Source organism: Sander vitreus, chromosome 15 (genome assembly GCF_031162955.1).
Source record: "Sander vitreus isolate 19-12246 chromosome 15, sanVit1, whole genome shotgun sequence".
Taxonomy (NCBI): domain Eukaryota; kingdom Metazoa; phylum Chordata; class Actinopteri; order Perciformes; family Percidae; genus Sander; species Sander vitreus.
Genome location: NC_135869.1, coordinates 16,820,379 through 16,837,354, shown reverse-complemented (window position 1 = coordinate 16,837,354; position 16,976 = coordinate 16,820,379). Strand labels below are relative to the sequence as shown.

General features: G+C 40.9%; 2 protein-coding genes across 3 annotated transcripts; one reads left to right on the top strand and one right to left on the bottom strand.

Moving 5' to 3' along the window:
- The first annotated feature begins 513 nt into the window (after positions 1 to 513).
- ndel1b (nudE neurodevelopment protein 1-like 1b) lies at positions 514 to 9,704 on the top strand. Of its 2 annotated transcripts, XM_078269736.1 has the most exons (9): positions 515 to 652; positions 3,086 to 3,182; positions 5,486 to 5,639; positions 6,459 to 6,607; positions 6,745 to 6,881; positions 6,979 to 7,146; positions 7,254 to 7,345; positions 7,660 to 7,805; positions 7,953 to 9,704. In XM_078269736.1, exons 2-9 carry the CDS (start codon positions 3,097 to 3,099, stop codon positions 8,032 to 8,034), a joined length of 1,014 nt encoding a protein of 337 aa, XP_078125862.1. In that variant the 5' UTR covers positions 515 to 652; positions 3,086 to 3,096; the 3' UTR covers positions 8,035 to 9,704. The 2 variants fall into 2 exon arrangements, with proteins under 2 accessions (XP_078125863.1, XP_078125862.1); XM_078269737.1 differs by lacking the exon at positions 3,086 to 3,182 and having other exon boundaries at positions 514 to 652.
- Positions 9,705 to 10,074: 370 nt separating this feature from the next.
- LOC144530041 (medium-chain acyl-CoA ligase ACSF2, mitochondrial-like) lies at positions 10,075 to 15,844 on the bottom strand. Its single transcript, XM_078269443.1, has 16 exons — positions 15,834 to 15,844; positions 14,597 to 14,792; positions 13,987 to 14,115; positions 13,635 to 13,688; positions 12,858 to 12,976; positions 12,553 to 12,718; positions 12,359 to 12,454; positions 12,131 to 12,282; positions 11,956 to 12,047; positions 11,656 to 11,732; positions 11,464 to 11,571; positions 11,221 to 11,372; positions 10,943 to 11,084; positions 10,485 to 10,595; positions 10,331 to 10,399; positions 10,075 to 10,216 (listed from the first exon to the last, which is right to left on the bottom strand). Exons 1-16 carry the CDS (start codon positions 15,842 to 15,844, stop codon positions 10,166 to 10,168), a joined length of 1,725 nt encoding a protein of 574 aa, XP_078125569.1. The 3' UTR covers positions 10,075 to 10,165.
- Between the last annotated feature and the right edge of the window lie 1,132 nt (positions 15,845 to 16,976).

Below are 16,976 nucleotides of genomic sequence, written 5' to 3'. Positions count from 1 at the left end.
CGTAACACATCCTGCTGCTGCACGTGACGCTAGTTAACACTATACTCGACAGCAGCTAACGTTAGCCTACCGCTAGCTAGGAGCTGGATTAAACACGGTTACAATGTTGACAGCTAACGCTAAACGGTGTAAAGTTTGTCTGTATTTCACTGTAGAGGAGAATAATAAAAAAGGCTTGTGACAACAAAGGTAGTGTAAAACAATTGAATTGCACATTTCACAGCTAATATTGACCCCCAAAAAGATACCAGAGAAACAATAAAGAGAAAATAATATCATGTTGTCTTGATGTTCCCTGTCCCTGTGTGGTGGTTTCTGGCAACTATATGCCACCTTGTGGTCACTGTTGTGAAAACCATGTGGCAACAAATCTACAGTAACAAAGGTGCGGCTGATTCTAGTCCATCTATTTCTATAGCATGGCTTGCCCAGTTCTGACGTAACATGATTATGTCAGCACGTACGTATGTCAGGATTTACGTTAGTTCCGGGAGACGCGTTGGCAATTTCCTAAACACAGCTGAGCTCAGTCACTTCAGTATCATCCGAGGCCAGGGCAGGGAAGAGGTGTGCGTGTTTGTTGGATGTAACACCGGCTGGAAGGCGACCTCCTGAAACAGAAGCTAGCTGGACACCGATTTGACATGAACAGGTAACAAATTTAACCGTAAAAATATTCCGTTTTAGTTTGTTTAATGTCTGACCTGTATCGAACTGTCGTGTTCTGCCGCGGCTTCTGTTTGATTAACGTTACCGAGATGACAGTTCGAGCTCGGTTTAAACGTTGAGAGGTTTTCGTTTTGATTTGTGGTTTATATGCCATTCATTTTCACTTCTTGTATGTGGTATATTCTTTTTTCTTTCAACAGCAAAGCATAACGTTACTGTTTGGCACTAAGCTTTGTAACGTTACTGTCTGGTCAAACCACGCATCATATCCACTTGACGAAGGCAGCGTTTATTAGCTAACATACCTTAGCTAGCTAACTAGCTAACGTTAAATGACAACCTACCACTGTTCAGTACCTTTGGCCTGATAAATGTCAGTCTGTTTATTTTAAGGACTGATTTTATGCGAACATTATTTGTGTGTAGTTATTAGTGAACAATGTCAATTGTTATTTTTACACTAAAGCCTCCTTTTGTGGATTTTTGATGATCAATTTGATAGTATTTAGTATGATTTTTGTTTAACCTCTAGCATTTGCCTGGCTAGCAACATTGGCATGTCCTCCCACAGCTATAAAACATAACACAAGGGACCAAAATATGGGCCCAGGTCAGGGGAACACCCTGTAAAGCTCTAGATCTGATTATTATTCGCATTAGAGCATACCAATATGACTACAAAGATGTATTTGATTCACCCCTCTCATAGGCCTGATTATAAAAATGTGACTACATAAGTGTCAGCACTTGAATTCTTAGTAAGCACTTCGTCATCTGCAACAAAAGAGGATGTAGAGACATGTGGGAAAGGAAACTCTCTCTATTCACTACCTTCCACTGTCTTCAATTTCCAGATGGCCTCAGTAAGTGAAGTGCCACCATCTTTGCTGGCTATGAGCCCTACTGCCTGTCCTGGTATTGTTACAACAGACAAATAGATCAAGGAGTCAAGCTGACACCACTCCAAAGGATGCTAAAATGAGAGATAACAGGAACTGTCATTTATTCTGGCAGCGTCTCAGCACTCGCCCCTAAGCATGGGCCGGTTACCGTTTTCAAGGTATCAGACAAAAAAATAGTGTTGTTCCCTGGAGATATTGGAAGGCTTACTTTGGTCAATTACATGTTATGTCAGTAGCAGCTTGGCAATAAACTCAGGGTATTTTGGTCTCCAGTTTCCTTAGTTTTTCTAAAGTAGTGTACTGACACGTGAGGGGCCTGTAGCGAGTAAATTGTTGATGATGCCATCTCAGAAGAATGTTCAAAGGGAAGAGCAGGCGGTCCTGCCTCTGAGTCTCTATTCCTCTGAGTCTAGACCATCTTGGCAAGGAAAATAACACACCCACCTCCTTGCCTAAACCCAAAACAGGCTAGTCTGGTCAAAATAACAATTGCCTTAAACTGTGGAGTGTAGTTTGCCTGACCTTCAGTCCAAATGAGGCGATTCCTGTGTTACATCCACTGGTTGTCTGATCTATCTGCAGGAAATCCTTATAATCTCTGTTTGGATTATGAATATTCCTGGAGATACAGCAGTGGGAGTGTTGGGGTGGGGGTAGGAGCAGCTGTATTCCCCCCCCCCTCCCAAACAGAACATGCACACAGCAGCTCCAGATGTGTTTAATAATTTCCTGAAACCTGCCTTGTTGGTCCACATAGATCACAGAGTGAGGCAAAGTGTATCAGCTTACCAGAAAAGAGGAACAACCGTCTAGTAAAGTGTCATTTCTGCAAACGGGGCGGAAGATGAAAAATGTTAAACACTTAGTCAATACTTCAGAACTAACACACAGCTTTTATCTGTTTAGTCACACTTAATCAGCATGGATTGCCTTCAATGAATTAGTAATGCTGACATCACAAGTTGAGCTGTAAGGTTAGAAAATGAATGAGCACGAAGCACACTTCTACTAGGCACTGGACACATCATTGAGGCTGTTCACAGTCATAGAAAGTCCTGCCATGATCAGTCAGTTTATCAAAACCCAGCTTCTAAATAATTGGGTGATTTTCCCATCAGAAGCTATAGTCAGTGATTCATGAGTAACTAAGGATGACATGACCTGAGAACGGCAGGGTGACATGGCCAGGCCGATCAGGCTTTGTTTGTCACTTTCGAGTAAAGAGAGATCTGTTCTTTATCTTCCCCAGTGAGGAATGATTTTTTTAATTTTGATTTGCCCGGTCGTTCATCACGGACAGGAAAAGAATGCAGTGTGCATGATTCTACACGCCAAAGGATGCAAATAGTGAAAGTGTTGTACCATGTTTGAGCCATGTGTGCTAGTTTATTTTTTTCACTATTCAATGCTTGTTCTACTTTTAACCTCATGAACTAGCCTTGCATCTTTTTCATATGCACTTTAAGATAATGGAAACTGCTGTAAGGCTAATAAATAATCTATTTAATCCTTAGGGTGCCCTGACATGGACAAAGAGATGATTCCCAAATTCATGTCAAAGGATGAGGAAGTTGATTACTGGAAGTCCCAAGCCCTCAAATATAAGAAAAGGTAGGCAGTGTGATTTACTTCTCATATGACCAGGAGTTTCTATATACATGCAGCCTACATAATCTCTTCATCCATGTTTTTAGATCATTGATGTCATACCATACATATGACTATTATTGGATCAATGTTGTGTTGTGCTCTCAGCTTTTTGGTGCATGGGGAGTATTACTGTTTGCCTACTAAGCTCATTTTTGCAAATTGGGTTATGTAATATATCGGTATCGGCTCCGATACTGCCGAAAACGCTGGTATCGGGAAGTACTGGAGTTTATGCACCGATCCGATACCACGTAATAACGCCCTAAAGAAAATCAACTTCAAAGTAGTTTATTTATGTTCTTGCCGTTATAACTGACTGTCAAACTGCATAATAAAAGAAAGTTCTGTGGCGTTCATTATTTGTGTTTGTTCATGTTTCACAAAGAGTTTAACCTGAGCCAGACCGACAACAAAGATAGAAATCATATCACATCCATACAGGGATAGTAGTATACACTTGTTAAAACATAATAAAATATATGACACACTGGTATCGGATCAGTACTCGGTATCGGCTGATACGCAAGTTCAGGGTATCAGAATCAGTATCGGGAAGCAAAAAATGATATCGGACCATCTCTAAAAAATGTGTCATATATTTTTTATTTTGTGATCTGTCTTTCAAAAACGTTGAACCAAATAGCAGATGGCAAACTCTGTTTAATAAGTTGTAGTCGCTCACTCTTACATAATAGGCAGATGCTGTTATGCTGAATATGTAGTTTTGTCTGCAGTCATGTCCCTGTTTAAAGTTTCAGCACAGAAACCCATGTTTAGCCATATAAGGCAAATGACCAGACAAGCTTTTTGAAATCAGTGCCCACAAAAAGCTGGGGCTTGCTCAGGAGGAAATGACTGCATCTTTTACTTAAACAGAGACCACAGCCTATGTTCGGGTAGGCAGCAGAGGTGCTTGTGAGTGTTTTGTAAATCTCTGTTGAACTCAGTCTGTCTGTCTTTTCTATTTGTGGAGTTGGGGGCCTCATCATACTCTCAAAGGAAGTGTAAACATGCACAGAGGGTTAAAGTACTGGTGGTTTTCTAAGAAATTCCTGCTGTGGGTACATAGGGGAAAAACTTCAAGCCATGGGAAAAAAAAAAAAAATCAACTCCCAAATATATAGTGGCTTGTCTCACACATGTTTTGGTGAATACATTTTCTCAAGATCACTTTTTCACATTGGCAGCATGCAGCGTTTATTAGTTAGCCTAACTATTGAAAAGTTATCTCTCTGAAGGGATTATTATTATTTATTTTTTAAACTTTGTTGAGACAAGGCTACTTGGACATCATACAGTTTATAGGTATCACGAAAAGATGTAGTAATGTAAAATGCACTTGTATTTTCTGCATTCACACATTTAATGTTATTTAATGCTGTTCTACGTCACACATACAGAGTGCTGTTGGTCGTTTTAAAGCGAGAGACACTGTCGGGGAAGTTATAGGGCCTGGCATGCTGATGAAGCAGCCACTGTGGCGTTGGTATGTGTGGAACGACCCCGGCACAACAACTGTGAGGCCATTATCCCAGCACAAGTCAGCTGATCTCAGAACAGTGTTGACCACGGTGTCATCATGTGTGTGCACACCCTTGACAGGTCCATTTTAGATTACTTAAACTCAGAGATTACCTTCCACTTCCACAACGAAATGTGTGCTTAAATTAATCTGCACACGTCAGAACTACATTATGAGTTATGTGTGTGTTTTTAGAATTCTCTACATGGGGTCAGCCCTGAACAGCGTGAACACACATCCTGTTTCTTAGCACATGTCCTCATCCTGTTTCTGTGCCCTCTCATTTTCTCTTTACCTCTGAACTTTAACCTCTCCCACAGCTGAGGACTCATGATAGCAGGCCTGTCTTTTTCTGAGCTACATCTAAACCATCTACTGTCACAGGTCAGCTGTCTCTTTAGAGCTGTATACATATTTAGAATGCCTAACTTGACAATGGTGAGCTGTGCACCGTTTCCTGTTTGGCAGAGGCAGGATTGAAGGTTAAAAATCTACAAATATCTGACTGGGCCTTTCATGCAGGTTTATTCCTGGCCATTGGAGATAAAGCTACTAGAACATGCCTGAGCCTGGCTCGTCCTCTCACAGGACAAAAGCCAGCCAGTTTTCTAGAGCTCATGCCCGTGGCCATTCAGACAGTCAGCTGTACAGAATTGAATGGTGGACGGTGAACAGGGTAGCTGGTAATTGTACAATGATTGTTTATGCATTTCCCCACTGTGTCTGTGTGTGTGCCATCCAGTTGCTATGATGCCCAGGAGGAACTGCAGGAGTTCCAGGAAGGGAGCCGGGAACTGGAAGCTGAGTTGGAGGCACAGCTTGGCCAGGCCGAACACCGCCTTCGAGACCTCCACATTGAAAACGAGAGACTGAAGAATGAGATGGCCAACCTCAAGGTAACTGGGCCTGGTCACTTGCCTCGTAGCTTATTTTGGGATTTGGCTTTGTTTTACGGTCCATGGATCAGGACACCAATAAAGTAATTTGTGGTTACTTAAGAGGTTATCTGATCTCTGTTGGATCCTGAGGACAAGGTCCAATGTCTTTTTTTATGTTCAGTGTTAATAAGGCATGCTCTTAGGTAATCCTCCAGCACTCCTTAATTGGATTGGGAGAAGAAAATGGCAAGGATAAGTCTGGTTCTTAATCACTGCAGGCATGAACGGTAGTCAGATTTATTCAGTGTGCTCTCGTCTGGTGATCATGTCGATAGTCGAACAAATAACTGTATACATTCAGGAAATCACTGTACACAGAGCAGAAAAGTATTGTGATTTTTCACATGGCCAAACGTGAGCATGATTGCAGCAGCTAATGATAAAAACAAACCGTGTGAATGAACCAGAGAGACCATGAATCATGCTTTCCTGTATTTGTGCCTCTGGGACCACACTACAGACATGCTAACTGTACTTGGTACCACAGGGCAAATGAGCCACAAGGCCTCCTCAGGGAACAAAGAGGCTCTTTGAAATGAAATGATGGGTGAAAGATCACCTTTACTTTAACTGTCTTGTGATTCACCAGGTTCTATTACCAACATTAGGGTTACTGTTATTCATTTAAAAAATTATAAATAATGCTGCATGCCTCAGCAAAAGGAAATTAAAGTGGATTTGTTTCCTGTAACAATAGGTCTGTTCAATGTCCTTGTTTCTCTACACACGCTTACTCCCAAGCTCTTTTCTCTTCTTTACTCTATCCATCTCTATCAGGAGAAACTGGAGCATCAGTATGCCCAGAGCTACAAACAGGTTTCTATGCTAGAGGATGACCTGGGCCAGACACGCAGCATTAAGGAGCAGCTCCACAAATATGTCCGAGAGCTCGAGCAGGCCAACGATGACCTGGAGAGAGCCAAAAGGTCAGACTGTCACAGTACATTTTGGTCAATATGTGAATTGTTTTGGCAAAGATATGATAGATTTAGATTAGTGATTGGACCTACTTATAATTTTCATAAAAGGTTTTAACAGTGCCCTTCAACCTCTGTGTGTGCAGGGCAACAATAGTGTCTCTTGAGGACTTTGAGGGCCGTTTAAACCAGGCCATTGAGAGAAATGCCTTCCTGGAAAGTGAGCTGGATGAGAAAGAGTCCCTTCTAGTATCTGTGCAGCGGCTGAAAGATGAAGCACGAGGTACGTCTGAATCCATTCTGCCATTTTCCAGGCAATATGTCATCTGTGTAAGGGTTAGTGGAGGAGTATTTCACGAGTTTGACTCTGTCCTCTGCAGACCTGAGACAGGAGCTGGCAGTACGGGAGCGGACTACAGACAGGATGTCAGCACCCAACTCACCCACCTCAGACATCGACAAGATGGATTCTGCAGTACAGGCTTCTTTATCCCTCCCAGCCACACCCATAGGAAAGAGCATAGAGCACCCCTTCATCAGCTCAAAAGGTCAGGAATCATTAATCTCACTCTTTATTGCACACATGAAATGGGGGAATTGAAATGTATGTAATGTATTGAAATGTATTCTAATATGGGCTTGTGTCCTTGTGCAGCATTGACCAATGGCTGTGGCAACTCATCCCTCACTCCTTCTGCTAGAATCTCAGCTCTTAATATTGTTGGCGATCTCCTGAGGAAAGTTGGGGTAGGTATTATTGCCTTTTTAAAGTAAATATTTTGCTGATTTAAAACCAGCTCTGTGTCATGGCAGTGTTTGCAGAATGTTGTGTGGCTTCCCTCTGAAGCGAGAAACCATGCACTGTTCATCTTAACGCACAAAGATAACACAAAGCTGGATTGATAGCCGCAAGGTATCCCTTTTAATTTAACACATAATTGCATGAATTATCTGAATAGGTTGCAGAACATTGAGGAGCAGTGTGTCCTCGGCCAGAGGAGAAACAGAAAGATGTTCATGATGAGGCTAAATACAGATTGCATCTCTTGTTTTGTGACTAGGCTTTGGAGTCCAAAATCGCCGCCTGTAGGAAGTTTGCCAAAGACCAGGCAGCAAGAAAAAGTTACTCCACAGACAATGGCAAACTCATCAACAGCAATGCCACAAAGTTCTCTCACTCTCTACATACCACTTACTTTGACAAAACGTGAGTCCTTTAGCAAGTGGTTTTGTTATTCTACTTGCTACTATTATACCTGGTTTTATGCACATTTGTTTTTGCCCTGTATGTATGTACAGTATGTATGTGTGTCCCTGTTTGCTAATATTGTACGTGTCTTTGTGGCAACTGCAGGACTGTAAATGGATTGGACCCCAGCTCCTTGACGACATCCAGAGCCGTGTCTCCACCAGGCATGCTGCCTCTGAGTGTGTGAGGCGTCCCCACACTAGCCAAACCTCTACTGAAACTCCTATCCACCCAACACAATGTGGGAACCGAGAGGACACTTGAAAGACCATTACAGTGTGTGTGTGTGTGTGTGTGTGTGTGTGTGTATGTGTGTGTGAGAAAGAGTTTGAAAGGAAAAGTGATGTGTGTTTGCCTGTTTGGGATTGTGCATTTTTGAACGTGATGTGTGGAAGAGAGGTTTGAGTATACAATGAACTTGCCTCCAGTTTTCAGCTGTAAATGCATCTGTGAGTAGGTGCACAGTCATGTGTGCATTATGTTCCTACCACATACTTGCATGTGCCTAAAGCTGTACTGTACTGTGCTTGTACGAATGCCCATGCAAACGTGTTGCTCTCTAGATGTCAACTTTGAAGTGGCACCATTATATTCTGAAAACTACTATCCCCGACAAAAGGTCCTCAACAGACCACTGCTTCCTCTTAACCTTCTTTTCCTCCTGTATTTTCACTTAAATTGCACAGTTAAACTTATTTCAATTCAGAATGTATTATATTTAAAAAGGGATGTGTTCATATGAATTAATTTATTTCACAGTATGCTTTAAAATGCAATATTTCCTATTTGCTATTTTCCTGCATGTGTGCATATGTAATGTGGGGGTTGGAGAGTATGGTTGGACCCCATATTCATGACTGAAGTGAATGTTGATCGTTCAAAGCCATGTAGCCTCAGTGCAGTTGTTCCTCTTGTTACTGGCTACTTGCTGTAATTTGGAAGTAGTCACCATGTTAAAACTGGCTCTGTCCTCTGAGGTTAAATCTGCACTTAAACAAACTCCTCCTCACAGGTTTAGTTCTTCTCTGAACATCCATTGAGATTTCGAAGGAACAGTTTTTTGCCTTTTTTTTTTTTTAATGTATAGATTTTTTTTTTTTTTCTTGGGACAGGCTCATTTACCTTTCTCTGATATGATGGCAATTATCCACGGTGGATTCGTAATATCTTTTCCCAAGTCAAGTCAACTTTATTGACAATTCTGCAATTTGTGCCAGACATACAGAGCAATTGAAAATACGTTTCTCTCTCGACCCAATATGAATGTGGCTTTATAAAACTCACACAAAAGAATACTCAAAGCAAAACAAAACTGACTCAAGGATCCTTTTTGAGACTGTCTGTTACCTTTTCCTGGTGTATGAATTAATGGTCCATTGTGGCCTTTATGTCATGCAGCATATTTGCTGATTATCTGTTATTGTGTGAAATTAATGTTAATTTGACTTGATTCTTGGATTTTTAGCAGCTTGGATATTGGCAATGCATTCATTTTACATGCCAGAAATTTGTCTAAATCCATTTTGCCCACATATTTCTCCCTACCATAGATCTTTGTGTCACCATCTTGAAGCATAATTTAAAAGCCTTTTAGCATTTTTTTTTTTTTTTGGATCATATGAGATGTCATTTTGGGCACTCTGAGCCTGTTACTGAAGCCTGTTCTACAGTCCGTGTATATAAGGATGGTAAATTTGCCTACCACATTTGTACATGCTTACATTTGGCATTAAGGTCCTATTTATTTCAGATTCTATATGGCATGTTCAGATAATGAATGGTTAAAGCCATTGTATTATAATATCAAATTGTATGTCAAAATTGTTTAAGTAAATAAAGATTGAGATGACAAATATATATTGTGTAGTATGAAGCCTATACTGTAATTAAAGATGATTCAGCACACAGTCCACTTATTGGACTTTTTCCAAAGCTTTCAGGTACATCTCGTGGCCTTCATCAGTGGATTACATTTGCTCAGGCGTCATTCCATGTCATTACTATTGTACAATGTTTAAACTGTAAAAATTCCAGTAAATGGACCTTGAGCTAAGATTTTTTTTTTGTTAAACCATTTCCCAACGTCAGTAATGAAACTTCAAGCTCAAAGATTATATAAGCGCACTGTACTTTTATATTAACATTAAAACAAAGTAATGAGGAGTGAAGTAAAAGTAGAACAATTTTAGGTATCGACAATCCAGCAGCAGTTATAGTCCCATTTCAGCTCTCAGTAAAGAAAGCATTAATTCTACACAGCTCAGTTTCTGACTTTCCCAGCTGATGCACTCAAACGCAGTCCATCAGGGTTCACAAATTTAAAGGCCTAATTTCTTCTCCATTTCCTCCTTTAATATGTTCTTCTTGATCTAGAAAAATAGAAACAGCAGCCATTTCAGTCTCATTGTATTATTAAACAGTAAATCATCGCGGTGATCTTGATAGTTCAGCAATGTTGGTGTGTGAGAGCTGAAGTATCGTACCTTTCCAGAGGCTGTCAGAGGGTAGCTGTCGACAAAGATCACATAGTGTGGGATCTTGAAGTGAGAAATCTAGTGGGGGAGACACACAAACTGTACAGCTGTGCTCGGATTTAAGATTAAATTGAGCAATTTTATTTATCACATCACCTCTCACCTGGCCTTTGCAGAATGCTCTTATCTCCTCTGCACTGGAGGTCTGGCCTTCCCTCAGCCTGATGCAGGCACACACCTGCTCACCCAGCCTCTCATCCTTCACTCCAACCACCTGGGAAACACACAGAGAAATAGAACAACTAAAATGTAGATTTAACACCTCAGCTCACTGTGCTGCTCTGTGCTTGCTTGTTTGTGCTTACTCAAATTGTGTGCCATATATTTGTCTTACTCCCTTACCCCCCTTATAAATGCAATGTAATTTATTTTATTTAAATTGTATTTTAGGATGCCTATTGACAACTGGCCGGGCACTACAGCTGGAAATTAGCTGTAGAGGCTAAACCTGCTCCTTTTTCTGTACAGTTAATTAAAGGAGACTGTCCACGACATTATAAACTAATAAACTAAACTAAATGTATCTGACATCTGCTGCCCTCCAGTGGTTCTGAGTCTCACCTGTACCTCCTGGACTTTAGGATGTGTATAGAGAAATTGCTCTATCTCAGCAGGGTAGATGTTCTCCCCTCCTCGGATGATCATGTCCTTTGTGCGTCCTTCAATGCGGCAGTATCCCAAACTGTTCAGACTGGCCGTGTCACTGTGTAGAAGATGAAACACACAACATGTAACATGTATACAATGTTTCCCAAGTGAGCATCGATCCCTGTTCCAGTTACATAATATATTCTCTTTTAGACAAAGATTAGGTGTACATTATACATATAGCATCTTACCCAGTCCTGTACCAGCGGTCTTGGGAGATAACCTCTCTGGTTTTCTGAGAATCGTCCCAGTATCCATGCATCACACAGCTGCCTCTGATCATCAGCTCTCCTGAGGCCCCCAGAGGGACAATCTCCCCAGTAGTAGGGTCCACCACTTTAGCCTATAGTAAAGACACACGGGCATTAGGAACAGTGTGGTTATCACGATATATAAAAGGTTTTCTGCAAAAAATAAGGCATAATAAGGCATACCTCTGTGTGGCTCATGATACATCCAACAGTATTTATCTTCAGCTCTTCATTGTCTTGTGGGAAACCCAGAAATGTGACGGGGCTGTTCTCAGTGGATCCATAAGCGATCTATAAAACCAGCATGTACACATGTTCTTTTATGCTGGAGAAGCCATAATCGTAAAAGTCAATACAGGACATGTAATCACTCACCATTAGCTCTTTCATGTTCATGTCTGTTATCAGTTTTCTCACAATCTCAGGAGGGCACGGAGAACCTGCCATGATGCCTAAAAAACAGCAGCACATAAACAAGGGTGCCTCAAATGCTCAAATTGCTCAACATCACACCAAGTTCAATACAACATATTAATCATGTTCATTAATCAGCATTGGGATATTTGCAATTGTAATACAAAAATGAATGCTCTGCGAATTGAGTTTATAACCACGCCCCTGTATTTTTAACTGTAAATACCAATACAAAATTGATCATAAAAAAAAAGATCTTACCAGCTTCAATTGATGATAAATCATACTTGTGTAAATCCTGTTGGCTAAGCATGTCGGTGAACATTGTGGGAGTGCCATAGATGAAATTGCACCTTGAGTTAAAAAACAGGAATCAATTGAGGTGCATAATACTGTATATTTGAAAGTCTTTTGGGTGATGAGCAGCGTGCCATACTTTTCACTCTGAATGGCCTCCAGGTTGGCTCGGCTGTTGTAGCCAGAGGAAGGGAAGACCAGTGTGATACCATGCACTGCCATACACATCCCTCCCAACACAGAGCCAAAGCAGTGGTACATGGGAACGGGCACACACACTCGCACCTGAGGCTGAAGGGAATGTGGAAAATGAGATTATTTTCATTGTTTCATTTCACTTCAAATCAAGAGACAAATATGTACTTACTCTCTGTCCAAAACCCATTCGGAGACCCATAAAGTAAGCATTGTTTACTATATTGTGGTGGGAAAGACTGGCTCCCTTTGGACTCCCTGTCGTCCCCTGGAACAAATACACAAGCAATATGACTTCATCTGGATCATTGTTAAATCATGATGTTAGTCCAAGTTGTACAATACACATGTGACAGTGAAGGTTACTGATGTGAACTGAATGTTGATGGGCTCATCGAAGGACAGTTTGCTCTGCAGATCCATCATCAGCTCTTTGTAGTGCTGACTCTCCCCTGCTTGCATCACATCCTCTAAGTGGAGCATCCCTGGCTGTCTGCTATCTGTCACTATCACCATACGCAAGTCTGGCAACCTGGCAGACCCAAGACAGGACATTTATATCACATCCACATAACCATAAATTATAGATCGTGAAGTATTTACGGTCTCTTACTCCCATAATGACAATAGAGGAAGAACATATATTAAATCTGACATTGGCTCTGTCAAACCTGGAGCTTTTGATCATGCCTACTGGCGTCCTGTCGAGCTCTGGGCAGAGCTCCCTCAGCATCTCACAGAAGTTTTGGGTTTTAAAGCGGGCAGGGCAGACCACAGCTTTACACTGGACCTGCATATGCCAAATCAGTTCTGTTGAATATATGTTATTACTTTACAGAGTCGTGTGTAGAGATTATTTTTACTATGAAAACAGTAAATTGTCAGCTGATATGCCAGTCATGCCTGTCCAGTGGTGAAAGACGTACTCAGATCGTTTACTTAGGTAGATATAGTAATATCACAGTCATACTGTATGGCCCATTTCAGAACAATGTATATTATATAAGTGAATTACAATTCTTGATGCATTATTATGCACATTACTTCAATGCTGCAGCTGGTAAAGGAGGGGCTTATTTCTTGTACTGCTTATACTGTATATACTTATACTTGTGAATTTCAACAAGGGATCAATAAAGTATTAGCTTTATAAATAGTAACACATCATAATTTATTTGTTGATTTATTTTGTATTATTCATCTAAATCTGCAAACTAACTGGAAACTAAAGGTATGAATCTGAATTGTAGTGGGGTAGAAGTATATTATAGTAGTTATAGTATAGCAGAAAATGGAAATACTCAAGAAAAGTAAATGTGTACAACAAAATTGTACTGCTGGTTGTGAGGACAGCAGGGATACCTCATTTTTGTTCTTTTATACACCAGGTTCAGAAACCACCCCTGGCAGGCTAATGGTAGGCTAATGCCTAAGAAAACTTGTCATACCTTTTTTAGAGTAAACTCCACTTCCTTCACCTGATAGGCTGTGTTCAATGACACCTGCACGGATAACAGTTTAAAGTCAATTGTATGTATACAGTTCCTCACCATAATGTTTTCAAATGGCTTTACAGTACATACCATATATTACAAATTACATATTCTGAACTGCATGGCTGAATACCATATTACATCATGGAAAGGAATGGTACAACTACAGAATATGTCACCAGGGCCCCTGAAAGGGTTCAATGTATTTTTGACAGCAGTGTGTTTTGTAACACAGCAGACTGTCTGTCTAAACACAATGCTACACAGTAAATGAACGTTTAAAGGTATGAACAACTCCCAAACTGACCAGTATAATTCCAGCTTTGGCTGAAGCAAACTGGAAAAGGATCCACTCATACATGTTGGGTCCCCAAACTCCCAGCCTGTCACCTCGCTTCAGGCCCAAAGCAAGCAGACCTGCAGCCGCCTTGTCAACCTGCACCAATTAATGTCACAAAAAATAGATCATTCTTTACCACTAGTGGTATGAATTCTGGATCTTTACGACATACCTTTCTTGATTGATTATTGTGATTTCTGAGAAGCTTGGTGTTAATTTCTCCAAAAGAGGAGAACCAATTCATATTTTTACATTACATTTGGGGATATGAATGCTTTATGATATGGTGCTGCTTCACTTAGAGTCATTGACAAAAACAGTTTTAGGAGGCCCATTTTGTGTCCCAGGACTACCACATGTGACTTCATCAGGTGTCAAAATGTCAAATAACTATTCTATTAACCTTAAAAGTTAACACTGAAAGAAAAGGTACAAACAAGTTAGATTTAGCAGTGATTTGACAAGCTCATCTCACTAATTAGCTCCAAGAGATTATTGAAAATTGCCTCATTGGTATACCATGAATAGTGTTTAAGAGGTTTGATACATTCATGAAGGCACAAAGTCTGAGACACACATCTTGCTGAAACTGCACAAAGGTTTTCCGGATGCCGTCCTGCAGGAAGACCACAGCTTCACGGTCAGGCCAGCGCTGGACTATGGAGTCCAGACTCTGACCTACAGTCAGGGGGAGCAGAGACATGGAGGAGGTGCCATGGACATAGCTGCTGGTCAGTGAGGGTTTGCGAGGAGGACTGTCCACATGGAGGGACCTGCCATTCAAAGATTTTGGAAAAAGACAGGAGTCAAATATAGTACATATAGACTGATTTGGGCATCATCATTTACTGCAGATTTTGAATAAAATGATAATATACAATTCCTCTATATTACAGAATACATGAGGCTATTTAAACAGTGAACTTTGGATAAGCCGATTAAATAACAGATTCAAATTTAAACCATGCCAAGGTAGAAAATCTGTCTCAGTCTTCATGGACTAATGCAAGCAAAAACAACTTTTGAGAAGCCATTGTTTCACTGCACTGATTATGATATGTAATACTGACAGCTAGTGTTTAAAATAGTTACTGCAGTCCAAATTCAAAATACTGGACAGAGTCGTCTCCCCTGGCCCCTCCTCCCCAGACTCGAAGTTCACAGAGGTTGCCAGGTTGAGAACGCAGCATCCAACAATGCTGCTAGAGCTACTCTCACATAGCCAGACATTACTCCACAGCGCAGCAGATTAGCTAAGGTTAGATGCTGGATATGTTGACAGTCATAAAAGCCTGAGCTCACGCGGACAGACACACTTTCTCGGCTTTTAATTACTGCAACAACCGCTGAAAGACCACTACCTCGCTGTCCCCTTACTCAACTGACAGACACACTTTCTCAGCTTAAAATTAGGGCAAGAACCGCTAAACGCACTGCAAACTAACGGCCCTCTCAACTCGACGGACAGAAACACTTTCTTGACTTAAAATTACTCAGCGTCGGTTGGCTATGGCTGCTGAACAGACTACTCAGTTGTTTTGCCAAAGTTAAATTGCATGTTTTCATTATGAGGAAGTCAAACTTGCGGTTTCTGTCATAAGTCTCTCAAGGTGGTTGTAAACAGCCGTGGCCCGCTTGCCTGGTCCTCCGTTAACGTTAGCAGTTATGGCGTGTTAGCATGGCACCGTTAGCCAGGACCTGTCGGGATCACTTCACTGGCTGTGTCTCAATTGTTTTTGCGAGTAACCAACTTTGAGTACTTTATAAATTCAATGTGAGTAACGTTACACAAATGTTGTAATGACTGAAAATACCCGTCCCTCATAGCCGTGATAAATTAGCCTGAATCTTAATGCTTACCTGATCAGGAGAAAATTAGCCAACTCGGCGTCTTTTTGGGCTCTAAGCTGTCTTCATCTTTCAAATACATCTTCAATATTTACCTGGGTTTTGTTACGTCTCTGTTAGGGCAACTATTTAGAAACACTGAGGTTTTCTAGGTCGGGTAGAATCTATCTCTGTTGATCCCGTTCATTTGTTTGCTGCTTCCATGGCTGTACTATGGCTGTAGCACGCTAGGTTTACGTTTTTACAGGTATGTCTGGCAACCCGGCCCGGCTGTCAAAATAGGCAGTTGATACCAACACACAGGCCGAAATACAAACAGAATTCCGTCACAGAATGTTAATGTCAAAGGAGAAAATACTGGCATTAGCATTGTTGTGAGAAAAGATAGTATTTCAACTTAGCATGTTGACATATGGTCATTTATGGATTTAATACAGTAAATATATTACGTATATTGCACCTTTAAACCTAACAAAATAGCATATGGGAAAACCAGAGTGCATATTATTCAGTAATAATATCAGCAATATGAATTTCCATGGCCACTAATAATAGTTCATTGTCTCTATGGAAAAATACTTTTAAAAGAAAATAGGCATCCGGGCAGCCTATTTTTATTTATTTTTTGTTGCAGGGGGTAGGGGAAGACTCATGAATATTCATTAGGGAACTCATTCCTGAAAATATTCATTAGGGAACTCCCCTACCACCCTGCAAAAAAAAGAATTGCGTCAGGGCAGGGCCTTTCTGTGCATGTTCTCTTCTTCTTGTAGGATTCCGGCAGTGTAGACGCTGCTAAGCGTATTACTGCCCTCCACAAGTCAATTTGAGAACTAGATTCTTACATACTGTCCTGTATAATTCAGGAATTGATTAACTGCCTTGGGTATCAGGTGGTGTTTCCCACTGTGCCCAAACAAAGATTAAACAGAAAAAACCTCAACTCCAAGTCATGTCAGTTTAACAAACAATAGGCTACCTTTCTCTCTGTCCTATACTTTTTACATTCTAGAAAAACATGCTTCACTGTCTCAAGACTCCCACATTCACAGTGTCCCAACCTCCGTTTACACACAGTTTAACAGAGTCAAGGGACAGAGATGTATAGA

Excerpts from the sequence above, each read along its gene's own strand:
- ndel1b (XM_078269736.1), top strand. The coding sequence starts at position 3,097 with ATGGACAAAGAGATGATTCCCAAATTCATGTCAAAGGATGAGGAAGTT. Across the intron at positions 7,147-7,253 it reads CCCCTTCATCAGCTCAAAAG|CATTGACCAATGGCTGTGGC; the intron begins GTCAGGAATCAT and ends GTCCTTGTGCAG. Across the intron at positions 7,346-7,659 it reads ATCTCCTGAGGAAAGTTGGG|GCTTTGGAGTCCAAAATCGC; the intron begins GTAGGTATTATT and ends TTTTGTGACTAG.
- LOC144530041 (XM_078269443.1), bottom strand. Across the intron at positions 14,116-14,596 it reads TTGTGCAGTTTCAGCAAGAT|GTTGACAAGGCGGCTGCAGG; the intron begins GTGTGTCTCAGA and ends TAATTGGTGCAG. Across the intron at positions 12,719-12,857 it reads GGCATGATCAAAAGCTCCAG|GTTGCCAGACTTGCGTATGG; the intron begins GTTTGACAGAGC and ends TGGGTCTGCCAG.